The 26,716-nt window shown below is 40.8% G+C and overlaps 1 protein-coding gene across 1 annotated transcript in view; it reads left to right on the top strand.

Moving 5' to 3' along the window:
- Window positions 1-26,716, top strand: part of LOC115010227 (neural-cadherin-like) — an 82,958-nt gene that overhangs the window by 2,019 nt on the left and 54,223 nt on the right. The window contains exon 2 of the mRNA XM_029434731.1: window positions 23,615-23,812. Within this exon, the coding sequence (XP_029290591.1) occupies window positions 23,615-23,812 (198 nt within the window). The remainder of the gene's footprint in view (window positions 1-23,614; window positions 23,813-26,716) is intronic.

Here is a 26,716-nt window from a genome sequence, read left to right as displayed (position 1 = left end):
AGATATTTAGATACCTCCCTCCATTTTACCTCTCTGACCTGCGAAACTCTTCTCTCCTGATCAAAGGCATGGCATGTCCTTTATCCTGTGACTACAGCTTTCCTGACAGAATCCTGATGTCTGGGAGTCTGAGAGGACAGGCCTTTCTTCTACTTGTCTCATTTCCAATCCCTGCATGCACATCGCTCTGAGTGGAAGAGTCCATTTTAGAAGGTTTTTTATTCTTCCTTTTTAGAGCTTGAACCTAATCTCCCACGTGAATTCGCTTCTTGTCGTTGCATGTGGGTTTGCTCGGGTGTTGCAATGGTCTGTCATGGATAAAGGAGCAGACACGTTACAGGAAGAGGAAAAAGAGTGAGCGAGATGCTTTGTATGTGTTGTAGGTGTTTGTTTGTATGCAAGTGTGAGACCGCGCGGTCATACTAAAATTGATCCCAGGTATGATAACAACAGTTTTAATAAGGCTCCATGTGTTGCATCGTCTCAACTTATTTCCCTCACTGTGGACTCTCGGTAGCACAGAGACGTCCGTGCTGCTGACAGTCACCTGCTGAATGTCAAACAGAAAGCACTGCCAGGCAGCAGTCTGCCAGCAGTTCAAAGAATATTCAAGTCAGCAGCATGCAGTGCTATGATAGCAGTATTTAGTTAGTACTTTATTCACATACAAGGGCTTGACAAAATAATAGGCACTCTCTCCAGAGCCACAGCAAGACAAACCTTGGCCTCAAATACCAGGAGAGTTTAAATAATGCTTCTTAGAGACAGGTACTACCTGTTCCTAATAGTAATAGTACAAGTAATGGTTATTGCAGAGTCGTTTATTCAATTGTTGTGTCTTCCTCTCCCTTTGTCCACACCATGTGCATACCGTCACTTTAAATCTAACACAGATGTACCAATACTGAAAGAAAATCTTACTTCTGATCCTCTTCTTCTAAATTACTGCTTCTCATACTTCTATCTCAAGGGTTATTTCTTTGTTCTGCGATATAAAGAAAATGAAGGAATCATCCTTTGTGTAGCCAGAATAATTTCATACAAAGTGACGTTGCGTTTCTTTTTAAAAGCAAATCTTTTCAGTGTTCTCCTGTTCTGTTCGATGACCAGCGGGGCCTGCTTTGGTTGTTTTTATAAATTGCTTGAGAATAATTGTGATTGGTTGCTTGCTCCAATTGCATCCCTCACTAACAACACACTCTGTGTTTGTGTGTGTCTTTCAGACAAACTACTCTTGTAGATTAGTCATGGAAAATGTTTTCCTTTTTGTATCCAGCAGCAAAATAAGTTGTAGCATGACATGTTTGGGTTAATGGCATGCACACATTGCAGTGGCGATGCTGAGAGGATATATCGTGCAGACCTACTTCTTCTACAACTATCACAACAATTACCGCTATTACCATAAAGACATATCTTCTTGCTTGTAGTTCCAAGAATGCACACATGCAGTCCGTGCGGGGGAAAAGGCCACATGTGGTTATTAACTGATAATGTAGATTTGCTAAATGTGAAGTGAATGTATTCATTAGCTGGTCAATGTGTATGTAAAATGCTAATCACACTGGTGCGGGGCTTTCTTATGGTAATACGTTTGCAGTGGGTACAGCGTTTTGATTGGAGAGATCAGAAGAGCGGATATTTGTGCTTTTTAAATGGAGAGGCTACTCTGACACTTAGATATCTCGGATAAATTATTCTGGCTAACTGCAGATAACGGGAAGATGTAACAGCCGTACTGGATTACTCTCAGTATGGGGTCCTTCTCATTGACATACTTACCTGAAAGAACATTTGTTAAAAAAAAACTCATCGTCTGCTCCCCCCCCCCCCAGGCTCTAAGATCTGACATGTTTGAACACTGAGACGTCTTTGTAGTCTGTTGTATTAATCAAAACCAATGTTAAAAGGTTTACTGGGGAATAAATGTTGAATAATAAGGTTATAATAAGCTAAGTATGCACACATGTTTTTACTATGAGAGCGTAGTGCCACACACACTTTACCCAGGAAGTGCACAGCTTGTCATCCATTAATAAAAAGATTCAAGGACCTACATGCACCAAAATGAGATTTCTTCTCATAGTCGTGAATTTAATTAAGATAATTTACCATGTCTTATCTGATATAATTAGTCATCGTCGTCTTTGCCATTTTCTGCAGAAATCGACCATTTAATGTGATCACGCAACGTATTGTCACATATGACCGCTCTGTGTGAACAGTGACATTGCTTAACTTGTTTGGGATTATTCTTTGACTCTCGCTCATTTCTGAAGTAATATTTCTTATATTACACATTACCATCACGCCGCTGTGATCCATTACGCCACTTACTTTTTAATTACATCCACAAAGTTAGGAATGACTTTCTCTTTTGCAAGAACAAAGAACAAAACATTTTCACATCACTTCTTTTCTTTTGGTCATTTCTGTTCTCACAACTTTCTGTAAAGTATAAGGAAAGGAGTTTGTGTTACTTATCATCAAAGTTTATGTATGGAGAATTATTTTCTGATAGCTGTTCTTATTCAGAGATCATAATAAGACATTTTTCGGGGGGGGGGGGCTTTACAATCTAATTAGGACTTAACTGCGTTGACACGGTTCCTCTCACTCAGGGTTGTTGACGATAACCGGGATGTTTGAAAAATTAAATATTGATATCATGATAATGACACACGTATGATAATGTCGGGTTAATAATCCAGCGCATCTTAAATCATTTCGGGTTTCTTTCTTTTTGTACAGTTATGGTTACAGACTCTCTGTAATTTGCCAAAAGAGAGACACAATGCACAATAAACAAAGTCAAAGATGCATTTGACTGAAATCAATATACTTATTATTATTATAATGTTTTATTATTATCGTGATAATATCGTATTCGTGAATTCCTTTGGGTAATGAAAATCTGATATTGTGACCGCTTTACTCCGAGGCACCAGATTTAGTAAACAGTAGTATCACCTTGGTTTGTTATTGCTCGGGGTCCCTTGCTATTCCTCCTTTCTCCTTGACTAGATCCCCTGCTAATGTTGGAGAAATATTTACCTTCTAAACTACATTCAGTACACCAATAATCCCTTGAGCAAACGGTGAAGTGATATTTTTCTCATAGCTTCTGTGTATCAAAACAGCAGTATAAGAAGAACAAAAAAGGTAAAAGTAATGGAAGTAGGCCATGACTCATGGCTCACAGAAACTGGTTATGTGGTGTTGTTTTGAGGAGAGGGAGTGAGGGACCTCTTCAGCTCTTCCTGTAAAGGATTTATGTTTGCCCACAGAGGACGTCAGTTTAGATTTGTATTGGTGGTGATTCTTCTTTGCTTTTGGTTTGTCCTACCCAAAGAATCCTTTTCTTTCACACCTGAGTAGCAATCTGTTAATGGTATTTGACTGGTTAGGAGGAGAATTGAACCAGCGGTGCAGTCCTTTTGTGCGTTAAAGTGGGGGATACTGGAGTGGTTTCTCCTTTAGGTGTCTGTGGGCAGGGTGGCATTCAGCTTGTGGTAATCACCTCTTCTCGGCCTGTTTTGCCAGGCAACCTTATTCTGCTCTCTCTCTCCTCGTCCTCCTCTCTCTTCCTGTCTCCGTCTCATAGTCAGCATCTCGCCTCATGCTGTCTTTAATCCAATTTCCCCTTTCATACTCCTTTTTTCTTCTTCTTTCCCCACACTATATTTGCATATTCCTCTTGTGATGTGAAATGAATTGAGAATAGACCCAATCTCATTTTTGTTTGTAATTTGTGACTGTGGGGCGGTTTGTTTAAGTAGAAAACAATTTCACAAAAAGCTGTCTGCATTTATTCAATTTAGTAAAAATGCCCGTGGTGATTATGCTTTATTATGTGTGTGTGATTGTTAGCATGTGTGTGGTGTCTGCATGTGCATATACAATCTATCTGTGTAAATGTGTTTGTGTATCATTCTGTTAAATGTTATGATTGTCCTTTCAGTATCTTCGTTCCCCGCAGCAGAGATTCTCAGATTTGTTGCCTGACAACATGCTGTGAAGCTGCAACATGCCTGCAGCATTTGATTTCTGCTCTGTGGTCTCTCAGATAAATGGATGTGTCTAAGCAACATCCCTGCAGTCCTCTCTTCTCTACGGTCCTCGCATGCATCTGATGCCATGTAGGAGGGAAGGGGAGTGTGTGTGTGTGTGTGTGTGTGTGTGTGTGTGTGTGTCACAGTTGTGTTTTTTTAAAGATGGGATTAAGCACAGAGAACAAGAGCAGCCAGGGAGAGGAAGGAAAGTAGCTCTGCACATGTAGAAGAGATATTTAAAGTGGGTGCGAGGCACTTCTATGGCAGGCACAGAAAGGTCAGGACAAGCTGTAATGCTGGTGGCATGGTCACAGAGCGTGGCTTTAAGATCAAAAAGGTTAACTGAGGCAAAAGTGAAAGACATGTGGAGGAATAAGGAAGACGGGAAAGGATGGAGGCAGACAAAGATGGAAGGTGTGTGTAAATGCATGTCTGTGTGAGATTGTTTTTCTCCGTGTGCCTATAAGCTTTACTGAAGATAAGTAAAGGGCAGCCAGATCAGAGGCTGGGAGTTGTGTACTGCTGATGAGAGGTCAGCTTGCTGAAACATAATTGTCAGATGGTTAGAGGGCAGAAGTGAGAAACTATTGGGGTGGCAGGAGCGGAATGAAGTGCGCATGTACTCCTGTCGTAGAGCGGATGGCTACAGGGCACAGAGGTGGTGGGAAGAAATACAGTACTGTACAGCTGTGAAAAGGGCAGTGTGTGCTAGTGTTTGTCTCCACATTGTTGTTGGGCAAATGGAGGGAAGATGAAGAGAACAATAGGACCTGACCTTTGGAATGGCTGGAAGAGAGAAAGCAGAAGAATATTGTGTGTTCTCACCCAAAACAAGGTCTTAATGTAGAGTACAGCTGCTGATGCAGAGTATTGAACCATATTTAATTAGGAGCTCATCGGGATCATTTTTATGTAAGGTAACACGAGGCCAGGGATTCTCCAGCAAGTCCTCCACATTAAATTGCAAAATAAGTGTTGTATCAGTGTCTGTAGTTCTCAAAGTTCATAGTCCACTTAGTCTGCACAGTATCTCAGTTCTGACTCGTGTTCTATTCATTTCAACCCTTTTTGTGAAGACCCAATGTTACACTCACAGAAGGCAGGAAAACTAACGAGGGTTTTATTTTTCCAGATTTCCATCGAAGTTACATCTCGTCCGCTCCGCTCGCCCGGTTGATGTTCCAATATAACACTCAATAACACATTATTAAATAACACGCTACGTATAAAACACCTGTCATACACCACGCTCCAAACCTTTTTTGGCACTATTACCTGGCGTAGATATTAAAATATCTTTATCCCTTTATAACAGAAACATATCAAACATAGACATAGCATAGTCCACCTACATTACACTATACAAACTATACAAAAAACTGGTATAAACTTAAATAATATCAGAACCTTTGTAATATGTCATGCCAACATAAACATTTTTCCCCAGTATAAATATTTACTTAATATTACGGCTCTTATTGCCCTTCATAAGTGTTTTCTGACCTGATGCACCTGTCTGTACAGAACCCTTACAAATCTAGTTTTATGATGAGACAAGGCTATGGTTAACATGTTGTTAGGTTTATGCACAATGATGACTTGGTTAAGTTCTTGGGCTAAAAAAAGGACATGATGACGTCATGTTTAAAATGTCGACATTGACTCTGGTTGGTATGAAGCGGTAAGCGAACAACGTGTCAATGTTTTGATGACTCGTCCAACACCCCGACCTCCCACCTTTTGTCGGACTTTACGGCTCCAGAATAACATCACACTGACTCCCTAGAGGTCTCAGTCACTTGATCGTAAACATATGTCATTGTTGGGCATTTGCTGACTGATGCTGTTCTTTTTCTTTGGAGGACACTTTGCAGGGATTGCTGTAGCACTAAAAACTCAAGTAGGGGGCCTGCTGTGACCTGATGAATATATCTGATAGCAGAAACACCAAACTTTATCATGACATCGTAATGACAGAAACAGCATTTAATGTCAATCAGTCACGCCGGCTCTGCTTGATAAGGTCAGAATCGACCCTTCATTCCAGATCCAATCGGCGGAACTAGCAGAGCATCTACAACAGGGAGGAAGGTATTCATGTGTGTGTGTGTGTGTTGATGTCAGAGCAAGTTGGATAAATGGATAAAAACATAATTATAGAGCCGAAGACGTGTTTATATGTCTGTCATTCTGTTTACACAAACAATGCATATATCTCATTACAGCAGAAACCTGGAATAAAAACAGTCGCCGCACATAAATTAGACAAGTTTGTTGTGTGCGGTGCAGAGGGGGAGGTGTGAGTGCTGCATAAGGCACAGTGCTGTGAGGACAGTCATGGCGACAGAGAGTTTTTATCTGGCCAAGGGGTCTGCATTATTGATGCCATTACCACAGACATTGTCAACTCCAGACATTGCACAGTGGCAGGGACTGTCAGGTAAATGTCTAGCTGACCTCCAACAGCACAGAATGCCCCCCGTGCAAACCTTACCTGTGTGATGAACGAAGAACTTAACGAGGAGCTTATCGCCAACTAAAAAGTTTTGGTTTTATTGAATCTAATCCACGATGCACTGTCACCACCTTAGTGGGAGATAAAGGTTTGAGGGTTTTGTTGACAAAATATATTTTGTTATTGCCAAATTTGTATTTTTAATGAACACAGTGGCAGTTTATTTCACTGGCTGTCCCCCCCTACAGCTACCATTTTCCCTGTCCATTTGAAACTTTGGTTTCATCTCCACCTTTTGAATATTGGATAGCCTCTTTGTGACTTTCCCCTCAAGAGCTGAATTGATTTTGTGCTATTGATTAACCAGGAGCTGTTTTGCTCACAGTCACAAAACATCACTTTAAACAACAATTTATATGTCGCAGAACAGGCCTGTGACAGACTGTTGCTGATAGTTTACAAACTCACACAGAGGTAGGTGTGTGATTGAGTCGAAAGGCTGATAGAACTATCCTGAAGCACTCTAATGAATCAGCCTTTCAGACAAGACCACTAGAATGAGCTTGGGGAAATTGGAGCTAGCGCTGGCATGTGCCATGGGAATTCAATTCTTGTGCTTATTTATCTATTTGGTCTTGAATTTCTCAACCTTTTGTACCCAAAGGTCCAATTAACTGAGCATAACAATGGTTGCAGCTCCGCTCTCGGTGGCCCAAAGAGGCACTGATAAACACACAGGACACAGACAACTTTGAAAGCTTTGCTGAGTGAACTGTGAACAAGGAGATTTTTAATGCAGGAGAAAAAGATCACATGACTGGCCGAGTTGCCTAGTGAGATGTTTTGACATGCCATGAACTTTTCTTTGGAGGGAAGTGCAAAGATTGCAGAAATTGGTGTAATTGCGTGGCACCAATTTGCACAGTGTGAGTGGCTTTTGTTGAAAAGATGAAAATGACTGCAATGAAAGAAAGAAAAAAAGAATGAAGAACAAGACATTTTAGTCTGACTTAATGATCAGAAAGAATATGTAGAAGGCAAGGGAACTGCAGCTCAGATTAGAAAATGTGCTTGAGGATGTCGTCCTTCTCATGGTTCAGTTATTTACTCAATTCCAGGAAACATGGAGACAGTCTACAACTCCATCACAGCCAGAGGACGGCTGATTACAGTAGCAGGTGTTTTTGATGCAGAGAACATTTTAGTGCCTCTCAGGGCTGATGAGCATCCAGGAGAGAGCATACATAGGCTGTTATGTGGATGTTTTCAAATGTGACTCTGGGTGTGCTTGTGTGTGAGAGAGTGGCAGATACATAGACAGATATGCAAACAGAGGATCCAAACACCACACAGGAGGACATACAAAAGACCATTTTTGTTCCTGATTATTGTGTGATCTGGCTTTGACTGTTTGTTGTTGGCTTTTATTATGTTCTTCCCATCTGTATTTGAACATTTCTGTTATGTCTTTTCCAAACTTGCAGCGTGTGTGTGTGTATGCATGTGGAGCATGTGTGAGAGGGGTTTCTCTCTTTCTCTGTTCCAGCTACCAATTTGTGTCTGTTCTCAGCGGAACCAGTGAACGTGCATGGCTTCTCTCTCTCTCTCTCTCTCTGCCTCGACAGTGTGGGGCTTAATTCTGTGTTCTAATCAGAACATATGGTCTCTACAGTCTTATGATGTGCTGAGAAGATTGGGATAGAGATGCTGCTGCATAGTTAGTAGTGGCAGCCTTGCCGTGGAAACACACAGACACGCGCCACTGCCACACATTAAGGATCAAGATCTGGAGCTAAGTGCACAGGGTTTGCAGTATCACTCATTACCCATTTTACTCAGTATGAAACAAATACAAAGAAAAATGAGCATGTTTAGAATCGGCGCCTAGTGCGTGCCATTTTTCACAAGTTATTGACTCATAATTGCTGCTGCCCTTTCTGCCCCGACACCACAGCTGCTATTTAATCAAGCAATTTCCAAAATAAATTGTTCGAATGTGCATTAACTTGGTTTTGATGGATATCTCTGACTGAGAAATGGATGCGTCTGTCAAACACTAAATTGAGGATCTGGCCCTAAATGTTCGGTGAGCCCCATGAATAATCGCACGCTCAAAGTTACAAATGAGTCATTCAGCCGGACTTAATATTTGGATTGAGTACGAGATCAACATATTTACAGTAATTCCTACTGATGGAGCATTGCTTTAAAATAAATGATTAGTAGGAGATCATGTTCATCCAATGTGAATGTGTGAACATTCTCACAGATTTGGGGCATTACATTTGATTAATATTGGTCTTTTCTACATATGTTAGACATAATCACAGATTTCCGTTGTTAACGTGGCTTCAAAAGCAGATATTGTGATGAATTGTGATGAGGTGGGGGAGCTTTAACACTTGGTTTCTCTCGCGCACAGTGGGTGATAAACATTGATCTTATTTAATCTTGCTGGCCTGCTGCTAATGACGGGAGATGATGGTCCACACAGGACAGACTGTTCACTGGATTAGATATCTAAATGAGGACTTTATCCTCATCCGCTCTTCCTCTTCCCCATTACCAATAAGCCAGAACGCAGTCACATGCTAAGTTACAGTTTAATGCATGTGACTAGTGCAGTGTGTAGCATGTTCTGTGCAAATGTCTGTGTGTATGTGCAAATGCAGACAATGGACAATTGTTGTTTTTTTGTCATTATGCGTTTATGCCAGCCTGCAGCATTTACATTGGAGGAGCAATGTCAGAGTCTGCTGCTCCATACTAATCTGCTGTACTTCTGCAGAAATACATTAGCAATAATGCAACACATTATTATACCTTTGCACAATAACAGACAGTGATAGGGTATTCCCAGAATGCCTCCCTCTCTGGTGTGCTAAACAAACACCAGGTTCTGGTTTCAGTGATAGATTAATGCTGTCTCACCCATACACTGTGGCCTGTTTTCCCATTAAACCTGTTTGGCTCCCCCTGTTGCTTCTGCTTGGTCCTGGTCGAGCTGTGCGACTGTGTTTGTGTGTGTTGGCTTCTTGGACCGTGCATGGGCTGTGTGTTTGTGTTTCTCTGCCTCTATAGTATGCGCTTCTATGGAAAGATATCGAAAGGGCTCCCGGGACAACCCCCATCAATCACCAACTCTGAAGGAAATGATGAGAGTGATGGAGGACGGAAAGGGAGATGGAGGTCGCCACAGGAAGCACAGCATTTGGAGGAAAGGAGAGGGGGAGACAGAGGAAAATTGTATGAAGGGTTGGAGCAGTCTGGGCTGGCTCTGATTGAGCTGGGTAGTGTAGTTTATATCCTTTTAGAGATAAGGCCAGGGAGCAATGCTCAGCAGCTTCCTCCCCCTGTAGCTTGGACTGAGCGTGATAATAAGAAAGTGTGAATGGAGCAAATTGAATTAATGCCGCGGCACACCATAAAAGCCTTAACTATAATGCATTTTAAAATCCTATAATGAGCCGAGAGCTAAAATAATTTCACACTCCAGTGAAGAAGATGGCCCTCTAACAGATTTTGGGCCTGGCTGACACTGCCAGGGCTTTTGTCATTTAATGTGACTCTAGGTGCTTTGTCGAAATGATACTTACTCCTACTTCCTGGGGTTCAGCAGCGTGGGGCAAACTTAGCGAACAAACCAGTCAAACTCCCGCAACACATGCAGAGCTTATGTAGAGCGAGGGAGCGGCGGCTTGCCTGCTGATGTCTCGCTTGGGTCAGCTTTACAGTCTCGGGGTAAAACAGAGTTGCAGGGAGGGCACATCTGCCATGAAAGTACTCCCTCATTACTCTCCATTAACAGCCCATTCAGTTATGGGGACAGCGGCCGGAGTTGGACCCTATCCCGCTTGTATCCACACACTCATACACAGATGTGTGCTTCTGGTATGGTACACGCACAGGAACACACAAAGTATTTTTCACTGTTTCCCTCGCTCACTGGCTCTCAGCTCTCAGCTCTCCCATCCTCATCATTACAGTCGTACTGTCATAAAGCTGAAATTACCTCTCCATCATCAAGCCAGGGGGAGAGAGAAAGATAGCTCTCTGACACACAGTAACACTAACAGACGGGCGCTGATAGAGACTAATGACAAAATGAAAGCCTCTTTATGAGCAGTGCACTTTTCTGGCTGGAATGGAGGTAGCAACACGATATCAATCGCTATTTCCTCTTCTCTTCTCGACCTTCACCATCTTCAAACCCAACCCTGCTCACCATTCCTTGAGGATATATAGTTTTTTGGAGCTGCGTTGGGTTTCTTGGAACTCCTTACACTTTCCACTTAACCCAACACAGGTGTGAGCTGAGGGGTGCATAGGACCTTCTCACTCTTTCTCCTGGAAACACACTAACCAAACCACAAACCTAACCAAACAAACGTTTGCAAACAGTACATAACACACACATGCACACATGTGGTGTATACACACACACCATACACACACACACACACACACACCCCCACACACATGTTCCCTGCTCCAGGCAGGAACATTAAAGCCCAGAAGGAGGTGCACAGCATGGCAGGGAGAGGCCAAACAACAATGTATACCTATATGTACCTACGTATATCTCTTTACCGAAAGATGCACTATTCCAGTGCATCTTGCAATAATAAATGAATAATAATAAATTGTATTTATAGAGCATCTTTCATATATAAAACTTCACAGAGGAAAAACAAAATAAAAAAAACAAAAGCATAAAATACATAAAGGCATATACGCAAAGCAATAAAACGTAACAAAGACAATATAAAGGTAGAAGCACTGAATCAACATCAGAATGAATAAGCTGAGTAAGCAGTGTGATAAAAGATGAGGTTCTTGATCTGAGAGAAGGCCACAGTGAAAAGGTGTGTTTTGATTGTCAGATATGCAGCGCTAGTATATTCCTTAGCTTTAGGCCATATGCGCTAAACGCTGCTTCAGCAAGTTGGTTTGAGTCCTGTTAATAGTCTGATGAACATAGTGTCAGAACTGGAGTGTAGTGATTCTGCAGAATATGAGGAGAATCTGCTATGTGCGATAACATTGTTCAATATCACGATGATGATATGACTTAAATAAACAAAGATAGAAGTGTCCATATTATCTTTGCATTTCCTATGTGCGCCTGGTTTTCTCTAAATTCAGAACCTCATTAGAATATTTGGAATATACCTGGGATAATGTTGTTTCAGAAACAGGAATGTTTACAACAGCAAAGTCACCACGTAAGCTCATTAATATCTCACATGAAACAATCTAAAATGTCAATAAAATAAATCATTTTCCTGAGTGAAGTTTAGAAAGAATGAACAACACAGACGTCAGTTATTCATCGTGTCCTCTGTCCTCCTCTGATGTGATTCACTGCCTGCAGGTACCGCTGCTGGCACTGAACCTCAGGCAGGGAGGGGCTGCTTTGTCTCATGGCTAAACAGTCAGACTGTATACAGGCAGCTAGTGTTTGAGCTTGTCTGTCACAATTCGCTATTAGCTTTAAGCTAGTTTAGTTTTGAAAAAGTATTTACTTTATACTTGCAAAGGTTTTTGCACTTACTTACAGTGCATGCGTGCATGTGTGTGCGGTGTGTGTGTGTGTGTGTGTGTGTGTGTGTGTGTGTGTGTGTGTGTGTGTGTGTGTGTGCGGTGTGTTTGTATGATTGTGCATGTGTGTACTGTATGTGGAGGAGCCCCTACACAGAGCAGAGCAGAGGCTCAGGCGTGATAATAATGCTCTCAGCCCTGGAGCCCGTAGTAAAGCCCGTAAAGTCGGGTTTTGATAACCATCCCTAAATTGAATCATTTTTTTGAGGCAGTCTTTTGCAATGTGTTTATCAACATTTTCATATCATATGTTCGATGGCGATGAAATTATGATTTATCAATCAGCACTTGAGTGCAGTATGACAGACTGTCTGCTATGGGGGTGCCATATCATTAAGAACTTTACAAGTCAATAAAACAACTTTAAAACCCGACCCTAGGATATAGGCCGCCAGTGTGGAGAGGCCAGCACTGGAGCGAGTTCTCTTGTTTCTGTAAGTACTCTTGCTGATGTCATCTGGATTACTGTAACTCTCCCTGCCACCTTACCAAACGGCCGGTCTCTAGCTTAGAACGTTGCAACAGCTGGGCGTGCATATGTGCCGTCGCACATCCATGTCATTTGTAGGGTAGTGGGTTTATGGGAGGAAGGGTGGGAGTGTGCACTGTACTGTACAGTACGTATGCTTGAGTGCATATTATTTCTACACTAAGTGTCTGTTTGGATAGCAGCGACGTTGTTCCACCACAGATTTGAGAACAGAGAGCATACTTCACAGCTCCATCTAATTATGTGTGATATCACAGATAGTTGTGAGGATACAATACTTGACTACTAATGTAGTGCTTATGTAAATGTTGCCTAATATCTGTGGATTTTATTTTATTTACCTCCACCTGCCGATGGGCATCACAAGCTCACAGAAAACAGAGCTCTGTGGCATTTATAGAACTGAGCTTTAAGCTTCTTATAGTTGCCTTCCAATCAATTTTTAGCCTTAAGATCTTTTCTTCTTACACTACAAATGGGCTGTCTGCAGCTGCTGTTAGGGAGCTTTTAACTCCCAATCTACAGTAATGTTTTAGAATACGTACAGTGAAAAACAACGAGATATGAGATAAAAGATTTTTAATCAGGACCTCGAAACTTTGAAGCCAGTTCCCTTAAGAAATGTACGCAGCTGTTGTCTTTGAGGACACAAGTGAAAGCCTAATTATATTTCAACAGTCATTCAACAGTCAACCTGTTACTGCCCTCATTATGCCGTAGGACTAATATCGATTTGTTGGGAGCACTGGGTGCTGTTGGCTTTGATGGCGTATTTAGCATTTGCTGAAATGGTCAGTGGACTATTAAGCCTGTTTGTATGTGTGTTGGTGAGACTCCTCTGCTTTGTGGCTCTTGATGGGAAAGTGTAGACTTTACTTTTGGTCTTGCCGATGGTTTGTCAACAGAGGTATTGTCCAACTTGACACAATTAAATGAACACTGCGACAGTTTGGGAGAATTAGTATGCATCGCTGCCTCAAGGCGGAGGCAGATAAAAACATCAATATCAACATGATCTCTTTGCAGACATGCTGAAGGTGAGGGATGTGTTTTTCACAACGTTAGCTTAGCGCAAAGGATGAGTTAAAACATTGACCCGGCTAAAGAAATGTTAGCCTACTGTGGGAAGTATCGAGCCATGTGAGAGCATGGTGCTGCGTGTTATACACGTGAGGACCAACAAAACAAAACCAAAAAGTTTTCTTTTGTTTCACTGTCAGTAAAGCTCCTTTGTCCACTCTCAACGTTAGCCTTTTGAGGGGGTGAGCGCGTGGTATCACATGGAATACCGACGTCAATGCATACCTTCTATTATTGATATAAGTGAGTCCTAGTTTTCTTGATTCTCTTTATAACTCATACATTGAGGCTACACAGTGGTGGTGTACAACAATGCTTTTTGCTTTTCTTTTGCTTTTCTGCCAAAGGGAAACATTTGACTTGAATCCATCTGTTCAGTTAAAATACTTTCAGTTTGTATTGTTTGTGCTTATGATTCAACTGGGAGACTTTTTATTCAGTGTAATTTGGGAGTCTGGAAGTATCTTGTGGTACTTGCATTTTACTTTATTATTTTACATTTACAGTGTTTTACCGCTGTAGCGAGTTCAAAGCATACGATCCGTTTAAAGAATCTGAAGCATTGTTATAGATTCAACAGCTGGTTTGCCAATATATCTGGCATATGTTTCCAATAGCTACATATTTTTAATACTAAAGTTGAATAAGATGGTCTAAAACAAGAGCCAACATAGATTTCTGTATGATATTGTTTGTATTACTCTTTCAAACTGAATTTATCAGCAATGACATTAGTGAAGACCTTTCTGATCTCTCCCTTCGTCTATATTCATCCACATACTGTGACGTAAAACTCAATATAAGTTCAGTCGATCCACATTCTTGACATTTCTCCATTGATGCAAATGATGCCTTTGTTTTTGTTTCTTAACAGAATGTATAAAAGCAGGAAAGAACAACAACTGCTGGCACAAACTGTATATGTGGCATTTTGTAATGTGGCAGGTAATGTCATGTTAATTCAGTCAAATATAAAATTGGATTTTACATTTTGGATCATTTCTTTGCTATCCATACGTACAAACAGCAGGTTTTGAGCCTGTGGTGTGGAAGAGGCTGTTAAGTGTGTGATTTATTGCCACACCCTGTGGAGAAGGTAAATGTGGGGTGAGGTGCAACAAAGACAATTATCAAGAGAATAAGTATAAATAAAGCTTAGTGTTTGTACCTTGAGGCCTGAGTGTCACAGTAACTGTGGCCACTTGTGTGAAAGCAAAGCATTTGTATATACCGATCAACAGACCTTCGTGTGGGAGCTAATGCGAAGGTGTACGTCCTCCGTACGGCCAGTTCAATGCAAAGTATTTCTGAAAAACAGTTTTCGGTGAAAGCTTTCAGACACAATCAGGTAGCTAGAGTCAAAGTGAAATATCAATAAGGTGTTCTTTGTCGATGTAGGACATGAGGCAACGTAATCAACCAAACGTAACCATGGATCTTCCCATGACGCTGAGTCTTTTGTGTGTTGATTATAACAACATGACTAAAAAGATCCTCACATTCCTTTTATGAGCAGGCCAAACATTTTAGTGGGAACCGGAAGATTGGCTCCATTGACAGCTATTGACTTGAAAGTAATTCCCTCCCCTCTTGTGTTTTAAATGAAGTATGTGTAGAGCGTAGATCAGAAACGTTTCGAGGACATGCTATGAAATCTTTATTTCAAAAGGTGCAAAATATGAGATTTTTTCTGCCTCACAGCCAAAAATACCCTTAAACTATCTGAAGAGGGAGGAAGGGTTACTGATCAATTCTGATGACTCGGTTATTGCTTCCAGAAATGTTTTAGCTGTCAAAACTCCCTTTCAACCCGCACCGTTCAACCACCCTGTCTGCTAACTGATCAGACATACCACAGGGCTCTCAACAAAAGCCTTACACTGCCATCACTGAAACCATAAAATGTTCACTTATTATTCTATATATTATTTTGCATAATATATAACGTATATAAGTCATCCCCTGGTTTTATACTACACCATGCAGAGCAACAAGCATACAGCATCTTACATAGATGTGTGGTGTGTGGTGTGTGTGGTGTGTGCCTGTGGAAACATCATATGGATACCAAGAATACATTTTTAAAATAACACAAATTGTCCTGGTACACGAGACACGCAGGAACATCGCTGGAAGAAGGGAGTCCCTTTAATGCAATATTGCAATATCCTATAACTACAATTTCATCACAGCTGGCTTTTCAACTTCAAATGAATGCATTATTATTTGTTCACATCTGTTCTTTTTTTTAGATTGCATACAATATTTTTGTCCACAAAACCCTGTTTGCATAGTATATTCATTTAGCCCAACAACCTGAAACCCTTCCTCCCAATGGAAGGAAGAAGGCCTGTTTTCCAAGTACAGGCAGGACATTTTGATTATCTCACTTGGGCAAATTTGTATCCTCATCTTTATGGCCAGCAGGGGTTTGATGAGTCATTTTGAAAGTGACTAACCTTCCTGTCGTGGATGTATTTTTGCTTCTTCACTTTTCTGTCGGTTCACGTTCAAATGATGTATGGTCAGCATGTTGCTTCAGCAATTTACCTAATTTACAAGCTTTATATGGCTCAATGTCAGAAGCAATGCATCCTCACGCGTGTATTTTTTCAAATGCAAATGCTGCAGACTATTATTTGATCTTAACATAATGGACTTTCAAGGCAGATATTTTTGACTTTTCAGCACAGGAAAAGCACAGCTGTAATTAATAACACTAATGACGGCTGAATCCCATTACGGTGAGCCAGTTTCGCTTAATGAATGGAGCCATTGTTCATGTTATTTTTACCTTTGTTATCGTAACACCTGTCCTTTTCCTGCTTTGACGAGTCAAAACTATACAAGAAAAGAAGTTCAAGTTTTACTACCTCCACCAGGCGTACGTCTGGAGGGGATCGTGTGTGTGTCTGTGCGTGTGTGCAATTTTTAACCTATTTTATTGACTGTTTTATTCCGTCATTAACTGCTAACCCCGGACTCTGTGTTAACGGGCCGGTAGGGTGTTGACGATCGGAGCAGTGACAAAGGTTAACAGTAAAGTTGTCTAGTGGCATTAAATGTAGCTTACAGTTTGTCTATGAATAGGCAAATGAACATTGCAGCTTTTCAATTCCCAAGAAGTTCCTGTGTCTTGTATTGTCAAAAAAGTAGAAGTAGAAATGCTTGCGGTCTAGACGGGGCAATTACATTACAACAGTGGTGGTTGTTGCAGACACACCTGGCAGAGATCTGCACTCTTTTCAAGTGTACTCCTGTTTTAGGGTTCACAGTTCTTGACCTATAAATACATAAATAAACACACATTTTATATATTATAAAATCATGTATAACCTCCCAAATGTGCTTCATGGCCAAACATCTAGATCATGCTCGACAAACACATTTGCTCATGCTACAAGTGAGAAGTATAAAAGCTCACTGTGCGAGCTACTGTCTACAGCTGCAGCATACACACTTTCTAAAGCCACATTTGAGATCTACAGGGTCAGTGTTTAAAAGTCATACAGTATATTTTGGGTATTCCTTTGTTTTGGCATTTTCTATTTTAATAATTTTAATAATTTTAATTTGAATAGTTGACACTAACCACACACGAAACATGGGCGACGAGTGGAGTGAGATGACATGCAGTAAAGTCGGTATCGAATAACGTTGCGATTACACAGTGTTCGCCTGAGGTTTCTTTTTAAGACTGCATGAGAAGCCTCGCATGTATGAGAGTAACTGGGTGTGTGTGTAGGCAGTGTCCATACAGCCTTACGGGGGTTCAAGCCTTGGATGGAGGACCCCAAAGAAAGCAGAGTATAATGCATATCGGCCCTTCGTTGAGAATTGTATCATGTGCGGCTGGTTGTCTTGTCTGTGGATCTGGAGACACATTAAATATCAATAAGGCAATGTGGCACAGTATCTTTTTCTCTTGTTCAAAACAACACCTACGCGAATCAGTCATTGATCAAACTTTGACTGTTTTTTCACTCCGTTTTTAAAGCTATTTTCTTCCTAGTTGACTAGATTAAGGCTCATGATTCACCACAGTGTACGTGTATCAGTGTGTAAAGAATTAAATGCAAAATCGTTTCACAGATATAAAAGTGGATTTCTGAATATTTCATCTTGCAAATCATTTTGATCATGTGAAGACAAATACAAAGGCCATGCAAATAAATCGTAGGCCATAGTTGTTTTAAATGGACTTTAAAATACTTCAGAAAGAAATGTATATTTCCCTTCCCTGAAGGCCGATGTACGGTGCCAGGATATCTCTGTTGAACACTTGCTTCTCTCCAAATCCTCCTCTTTTATGCAAGTGAATAGGGCATATGTTTCTCTGCTCAAAGCAATAAAACAAAAGGGATTAAATAACTTTTGTAATTATTTTGGCTGAACTACAAGAAAGAAGTAGCCCGCCAGAAAAGAGACTATAGCTGTCTCCACTATCTGTATCTATCTGTACATACATCCATTTTGTAAACCCCTTGTTATGCAGGGTTTTACCCCAGCATGCATTGTTGATCTGAGAGACACTAAACATCTGCAGTGAAAGAACCTTTAACACTATTACTAATATTTTAGTTCAGGGTGGTAGCTCTACTACCAGAATAATTACTGCTGTGTGCATCTTTTGTGTTTTCTACTTGGCTCTTCAGAGCCACGCGAAGGCTTTGCTATCTATTGGTTTGGTGGGTCATGCATTTATCTGTACTGTACATGCATTTATCTATACTCTACATGCATTTAACTATACTCTACATGCATTTATCTATACTGTACATGCATTTATCTATACTCTACATGCATTATCTATACTCTACATGCATTTATCTATACTCTACATGCATTTATCTATACTCTACATGCATTTATCTATACTCTACATGCATTTATCTATACTGTACATGCATTTATCTATACTGTACATGCATTTATCTATACTCTACATGCATTTATCTATACTGTACATGCATTTATCTATACTCTACATGCATTTATCTATACTCTACATGCATTTATCTATACTCTACATGCATTTATCTATACTGTACATGCATTTATCTATACTGTACATGCATTTATCTATACTCTACATGCATTTATCTATACTGTACATGCATTTATCTATACTGTACATGCATTTATCTATACTGTACATGCATTTATCTATACTCTACATGCATTTATCTATACTCTACATGCATTTATCTATACTCTACATGCATTTATCTATACTGTACATGCATTTATCTATACTGTACATGCATTTATCTATACTGTACATGCATTTATCTATACTACATGCATTTAATTTATCTATACTCTACATGCATTTATCTATACTGTACATGCATTTATCTATACTCTACATGCATTTATCTATACTCTACATGCATTTATCTATACTCTACATGCATTTATCTATACTCTACATGCATTTATCAATGTTTGTATCCATTTCTATCTCACGGCTGTAGAAGTACAAGAGTTGGTGAGTCAGTGGTTAGTTCTGTGCGACTTCACCAGTCTGAATCCCTGTGTGCAAAGACAATACATTGATTACCACAGGGAAATATTTGCGTATACAAACATGCTTTTTGTGAAGAGGAGCTGGATTCAAATTGAGGAAAGAATCCTATGAGACAAAGAGTCAGAGCTCCCCTCTACTCTTAAGGGGAAGGAAAAAAAACAATAACAAAAAAGAAAATCAAGCTAACATAATTTAGAAAAAGACAACAAAAAAGAAATGAATAGAAACACACACAACATGAGCAGAAAAACTAAACAAAAATAAAGAGCAATGTATTAAAGCAAAGAAATGCATGAAAAACAATACTGGTAAATAAAAAACAAGAAGCTAGCTGTTTAGTGCTGCCAAATTACAAAATAACATTGTGATGCGAGTATTTAATAGAATATTTTTGATTGAGCGTTGGTCTCAACGTGCAATTTTGGAGGCCATTTCTAAAAAGACTTCCTTTGAAAGACTTTTTTAATGTCTATATATCACTTATTTTTCCATTACCTGCAAATGTAAGCTGTGACACCAGCCAATATTGTTGAAAATTGTTTGCAGATGGAGTTACTAAAAAAAGACACACATTTTCTGCATTGATTGCACATTTGGATTAATACATTGAAGAGGTCTACCATTTGTAATTGATTGAGGGTTGAAAATGCCTGCATGTGTGTTTACAAGTGTGTCAGCCATTCTGATCCGCAGAGTCCAGAGTGTGTGGTGTCGGGATCCCTGAGTTAATAGATTTCAGTCCCTGGTGCTTTTAGCGTGTTGATCTCCTGCTGACGGCTTCACACTCTGCTTTAAGCACAGAGATGGCGAGGGGGGGGGGGGGGAGGTGGGCGGCTTAGAATAGAGCCTCCTTAACACCGCAAACATTTGGTTAATGTACCTTATTACTCCCCTATTGAGCTGATTTTCACTTTCCATTCATTCGCTGCTCGAAAAGCACCTCTGAAATTCCATGTCTCGCATGGGCCATTGATATTTATGCTTGCAGACGCAGTTTTTTTTAATTCCACACAGAAATATTTGTATCCTAATTTCCTCCCTCATTAGACGTAGGAGGATCAAGGGGTCCATAAGGCATGCTGTCAGACCCTCTGACTTTAATTACTCTTTTTGTTCTATATCTTAATTTTCTCCTATTGTGGGCTCTGCTACTGTATCATTTCTTTCCAAACATGGATGCTCCCAGCATCTTTTGTAGTGCTACGCTGTTCGCTGTGCTTCCCTTGTGCTCTCGTCTCTTTAATGTTATTTTACGTTCTCTGCTAAGCATCACACAATACTCCATCCTCCACGCCACCTGCCTCTTCCTCCTCTCTGTCTCTTCCTCCTCTCTGTCTCTTTCTCTGCCTCTGTAGATATTTGTGTTTCTGTATCTGTGCTTCTCTCCTTCACTCTTTTCCCTCTCATCCCCATCCCACACACACTCCGTGTCCTTGTACTGTGGGCAGTGTACATATGCATAGAAGCACTTGAGACAACTTTTTTTTTTCACACCGGCAAGCCACTTAGCAGCTTTATATAGCAAGTACCCAAGGAGAGGATTAACAGCAGGAAACATCATCAGGCAGGCTTGCAGTGATATAGAACACACACTCACGCACAACTCGCTCACACACATGCAAACACACCACACTCGTTGTAGTAACTGAGCCTTGGACAAACACACAGTTCAACCCTGTCGTCCACTTGCGATACATTCTTATAATTCTCTTTTCCTTTAAGGGATTGTGGCGTACAGTATAGACCGGCTTTTCATCACACTGAGCGAGCAGAGAGTATATTCGACTTGAAAAATCCAGTGGAGCCTATGAGCCTTCTGCCTCGCCCGGTTATTTGATCACATCTTTTGTCTCGGTCAGCTGAGGCAGGTTGTGTCCGTTTGGTGCTCATGGGGCATCGCTCACAACCGCTCCGCACTTTACTCACAAGATCAGAGAGAAATGTTTAGCCTGCGAACACGCAGCGTGCACTCTCACTTGCCCTTGCACACAAGCGTTCTCTCGCCTCACACACACACACACCACACGCACACACACGCACGCACACACACACACACACACACACACACACACACACACACACACACACACACACACACACACACACACACACACACACACTGGTACATTCTTCATTATCATTCCAGAGCTGATATACTCTAATTATGCCTAGGCTCTGATTAGTCTCTCTGTAACAAGCTAATTAGATGGAGCCTTGTAAAATCATCGCCACCATTACCACAGAGACATGGTTGGGAAAGACACCAACAAGCAGGAGGCAAGGAATGTGTCTTGCGCTGCTCCCCGCAAAGATTTGATAGTCAACTAAATGTTAAGTGCTGGAGCTCTGATTTCTTTTTGATTAAGTGCCTTTTAAACCCCTCTGCTTTGCAAAGGAATCTTTATCCTTTCTCATTATTCATCACGGAAGGATTGTTCCCTCTTACAGGGGCAGGATGATCTGGCTTAAATTGCATAAACTGCCGCTGTCTATATTTTAGAAGATAACATCTGAACATTGATTCGTTTCTGTGCCCCCACGATACAGTGGCTATTTATCCAAAACGAACTATCGTCAAATCCGAGTCAGAAGTTTTCTTTGCGTAGAGCAACTTTAAAGCCTGAGCAGAAAGCTAGATTAATTCTCTCCTCTAGCTTCTTCCTCCCTCCGTTATTATCCCTCTAACAATCCTTTTAGGAGCTGTCACACACTTTATAGCTATTGTGTTTCAGTTGTGAACACTCCAGAGCTAGTCTGGAGTGCAACACATTGTATTTCCCATCAAAATGCAACAATCCCATCCTCAACTGTAAAAAAGGGAATTGGGATCTCAGCATCTGTTTTCTGCTTTCCAATTCATTTGAGCAAACACTAGTGTAGGTGCTGTAAAAGATTTATTATAGCAATTCATACAGTTTGAGGACTTTATATCATTTTCTGTATGTATGTACCAATCATTGACAATCCAAAGTTTTCTATTATTGGCTAAAACCGACTTTGAAGAGACATTATGTTATAGAATATTAGCGAAAGCAGTAAAGTAGAACTGTTTCGTACAGCGACAACACATCTGTTGTGTCCGCCCTAACTAGGCACGGCAATCTCCTGCTGCTTTTGCTTGGGATTACAAAGTACATATATAGCCTGTGGTCACACACAGAAGAGCTTTTATATAATGGGATTTGAAATCCATAGTTACTTTTAGCCCTTAGGTAACTCGTTGCTAAGTGTTTGTGAGAAAGAGGAAGACGAAAAGATGGAAAGAGACATGCTAATGTCAGCTTCGTCAAGTGTGCAAGCATGTGTCTGTTTGTGACAGGACAACTTGCCTGTATGTCAAATCTATGCGATTGTGTTCATATCTGTGTGTTTGTGTTTGTCCTGGCAGGGGGGTTCTACTCTTCTGGGGTAAGGCAGATGGCCTCTGTGGATCGCAGCCTACTGAACTGGTTGGCAGCCCTTCAGACATTACTTCATGCCACGCTGACACAAGATCACAGCCAATATTTGCAGAAATAGTGTCTTAGCTCACAATCACTTGCTCCACTTTGCAAGAATAGAGTCAACACAGAAAGTGCCCTAGATCGGGCCTGTGACACTGTCAGGAGTTTTGTACACATTGTTTCCAGATTTTGGCATTCTATTTAATGCGGATAACGATGGAGGCTGCAACGCAGTTGTATACCGCTTTTCCTTGGGCGCTGCTGTGCACTCTTGCTGTCTACCCTGACTCAGGGTGAGCAAATTGGTAATTGGATTCCTGGAATCTTCTTATTCAGTCCAGTGAGGCAGTGTGCAGGCGACAAAATGCCTGCAGCCATGAGGCATCATCCCTTGGCCCCCGTGGGAAGATCAAGGTAGCTTTACGCAGACTCGGTAGATGAGACTGTGGCTGAGTCTCTCTCCCATGGGAACCTGAATGTCTGAATGGCTGAATGGGAGCCCTGATGGAGAATGGATGGATGACGTCACGTCTACCAACCTCCACCATGGGCCCAAACAGCTCCTGACATCCACTTACTACAATCTCCCAAACCCGGCAGCTATGGTAAAAAAAAAGAAAAAAAAGGAAGTGGAAAGATAGTGGGTATATCGGCAAGTTAAAGATAGGGTTGTAATTGACTTTGACCAAAACTCTGAGCTGAATCGAGACTGTATTGGTATCAGTTCCACATTGCAGATACAAGAATGACTGAGCTTTATTCTAATCCTTCAGCCCTATGTTTTTGTCATGTATTGTGGAGGATTTGTATCTCGCATACCTACAGTATACCCTCAGTTGACTCGCTGCTTGACTGTGCTTCGTATTCCCCTGGCTGCTTGTCTCCACTCTAAACACACAGTTACATGACAGCTGTCACTTTCAGTAACCACAGCTTCGTCACTATCTCTGCACTATCCCCCAGGCCCAGACTGGAACCTGAACAAGGTGAAGCTGAAGATCACTGATGTCAACGACAACGTCCCAGAGTGGAATATGAAGCCGTACCCTTACCTAGCTGTGGTGTCTCCTGAGGCCCCCGCAGGAACATTTGTCTACCAGCTCCAGGCTCACGATGGGGATGAGGGCAAAAGTGGAGAGGTGGAATACTTTTTGTCGGATGGTAAGCTTTCTGCTGTTCACACACACCCACACAGACACTCACACACATGAGATGTATAGGAGTGAAGTGCTAATAAAACAAGGCTGTTTTGTTGTTAGAATAGGTTGGCAGGCTATGGAGCATTGGAAATACATACAACCAGCAAACACCAGCACAGTGGCTCAGACAGACAGGCCTGAGGCGTTCACACATTCATTCATGCATTCATACACTCTTTAGGTGTCCATTAGTTTCTTAGTCTCTCTGTCACCCTGTCTCTCTTCGACTCTGTATCTGCATCCTTCTCTCTCTTTCTCTCTCTCATACATACACACACTTAGCCACAGGCCTTAACACATTTGTTTATGCACTTATCATGCACTCTTGTCTATCTGTCTGCTTCTCTCTGTTTCATACACAGAAGCACACACGCATGCACTCACACACAGTGGGCTGTTGGAAGTCTGCCAGAGTAGTAGACCCCCTGGTGGTTCAGGGGATAGAGGTTTTTTGGCATGTCAGAGATGGGTGGGGGGTGTGATAATCTTGCCAGTGGGGTTTTTACAAAACACAATCGACTTCCCTTTGACTAACATTATTCCATCGTACTACTCTCTTTGTGTGCGTTGCAACATGGTCTATATGATCATGCTAAATACTCTTGTAAGCAGTGAGCTTTACCTCTAAAAGTGTGAGCAAACTGAACAGTGTCCCTGCAAAGTAATCTAGACCCGATTTCAACATTTCAAATGTATTTATTTAACCCTCTTATGCTGCGCTTAACTTTAAAGACCTCAAGAGGATGAGAGTAGCTGGGCTTTTGATGAGCGAGGTCAGCCTGTCTGATCCCAATTTTTTGTATTTAACAGTAGTGGGTAAAGTAGATATTTTATTTGAAGGTGCCCTGTGGAGTATTCTTGTAAACAAATGTGAATCTCGGCATGATGCAAACAAAAAGGGGACTTACTAATTATAACGTTGCTCCATAGCACTACTAATGGTCAAAACGCTGCAGGGTTTCAAGTGTTACAACTTTCTGCAATCCTACAAGTATTATCACCAAAATGTATTTATTTATATATTTATATTATATCAAAAGCAGTATTCACTACGCAGCATGAATACTGCTACTTTATTTTTAAAAATAACCACTAGATTGTACATAAATAACTGCACCACATCAATTAAAATGTAGGCTAATTGTCTTCCCTGAATATTAATGTTCATTTAATATTTTGTGTTATGTCATTAAAAACGCATGTCCTTGAATGCCAAAACAAAACCCAGATTTGATTGAACTTGACAGTTGGAATATCATTATCATTAGTTTCCCAGGGGGCAAAAAAAGCCATGTGACTAGAAATTATATTTATCCGTGATAAACAAATGCAGCGGTTATATATTTGACGTTCAAACTTTAATTATGTCTCGTTATTGATCACAAACGGCAGCCAATCAGAAGGCGATTATTTGAAAAACGTCAACAAGGCACAGCATCATGATCAAAGTCATAAACAAGCTCGTACAAACAGCATCAGAGACAATCCCTCACATCTCTCAAATGATAGTGTGTAGTTCTCTCCTTGTTGCTAGTGAGGACCAGTCTACTGTTTCATATAGTGTACAGTGATGAGTACCACATTAATCTCCTGTAATGAAATGTCAGGGCACACTGGTAAACTGCATCAAGTTATTTGAATGTGGAATAAGCATGTGAGTACAGGACATCTCCAGTCAAATACAGACATGACAGCTGATTGCACAATGGTTGTTCTGCCCTAAAGAGAAAATCATGCTTTATTCTGATAAATAAAAACATTTCTATCGTCAAATTCTGTGTCAGTTGTTCCACATGAGGTTTAAAAGTAAGACTAATATCTAACCAAATTCTTTCAAGACTGAACACAAATTAAATTGCAGTACCATTACGTGTAAGTATAGCAGGAAGATTTAAGAGTGTAAGGTTATAGAGAGATGTCTGAAGAATGTTGAAGGCATATAGAGCCGTGGCTCGAGTGGAAAAAAATAGAAACACTGCCATTGCATAGAAAGCCTTGAAAAGGTCAACAAAGAGTGAATCACTTCATTATTTGTAAGACATTTAAAAAAATATTTGCATTCAACGGACTGGGGTACCGCAAGAATTGGTGTTGGGTCCCCTTCTCTTCTTAATATACACCACCTCTCTTGGTCCGATCATCCACTCACATGGCTTTGCTCACCACTGCTGTGCTGACGGTGCCCAGCTGTATCTGTCCTTCCCTCATCATGCCTCAACTGTATCTCATAAAAATGTCACCTTCAATTCTTAACAAAGACGCGGGATCTCACAATATATTATGTTATATAACGTATATACTCTTATCCACTAGTCACCAGTTGCTAGTAATAACTTTGAGTCATCAACATAGAGTGGCTACTAACACATACCTGAAGTCCATCGTTCAGGCTTGTGTGCCGTCCCATTCGCGACCACCTGTAAATATACGACTAGTCCTACTTTCACTTGTGTCAGGTGGTGAGGCACTTATTCTCAAAGGCTTCTCTGCGATTGTGGCTTGGATTGTACCTCATTTGTTCATTGCTTTGGACAAAAGCGCCTGACAAATGAATGAGTATAAATGTAAATTCAGCTTCAAGTCACTACTGAATGTCTACCATACTGCCTGAATACAAAGTAGCAATTAAATAGTCGTTTTAGTAAAGCTGCTTTCAATATCTTAATCCATTGGATGTTATATCATAGTAGAGCTTTGTGTTGCCTTGTGGTACCAAGCAGAACTTTTTCTTTAAACATACCCAGTGTGTTTGTGAGCTAGATAGTTTATTCATATGTCCACACTGTGAACGTGTTTAGATACATCAATTAATTGCATCAAAAAAGGTCATTTTATTTGTATCATAAAAAAGAAAGCACTTCATGTG

This window comes from Cottoperca gobio, chromosome 6, assembly GCF_900634415.1.
Source record: "Cottoperca gobio chromosome 6, fCotGob3.1, whole genome shotgun sequence".
NCBI lineage: Eukaryota > Metazoa > Chordata > Actinopteri > Perciformes > Bovichtidae > Cottoperca > Cottoperca gobio.
Note: the sequence above shows the minus strand (reverse complement) of the source record. Positions and strands in the feature narration are given on the sequence as shown.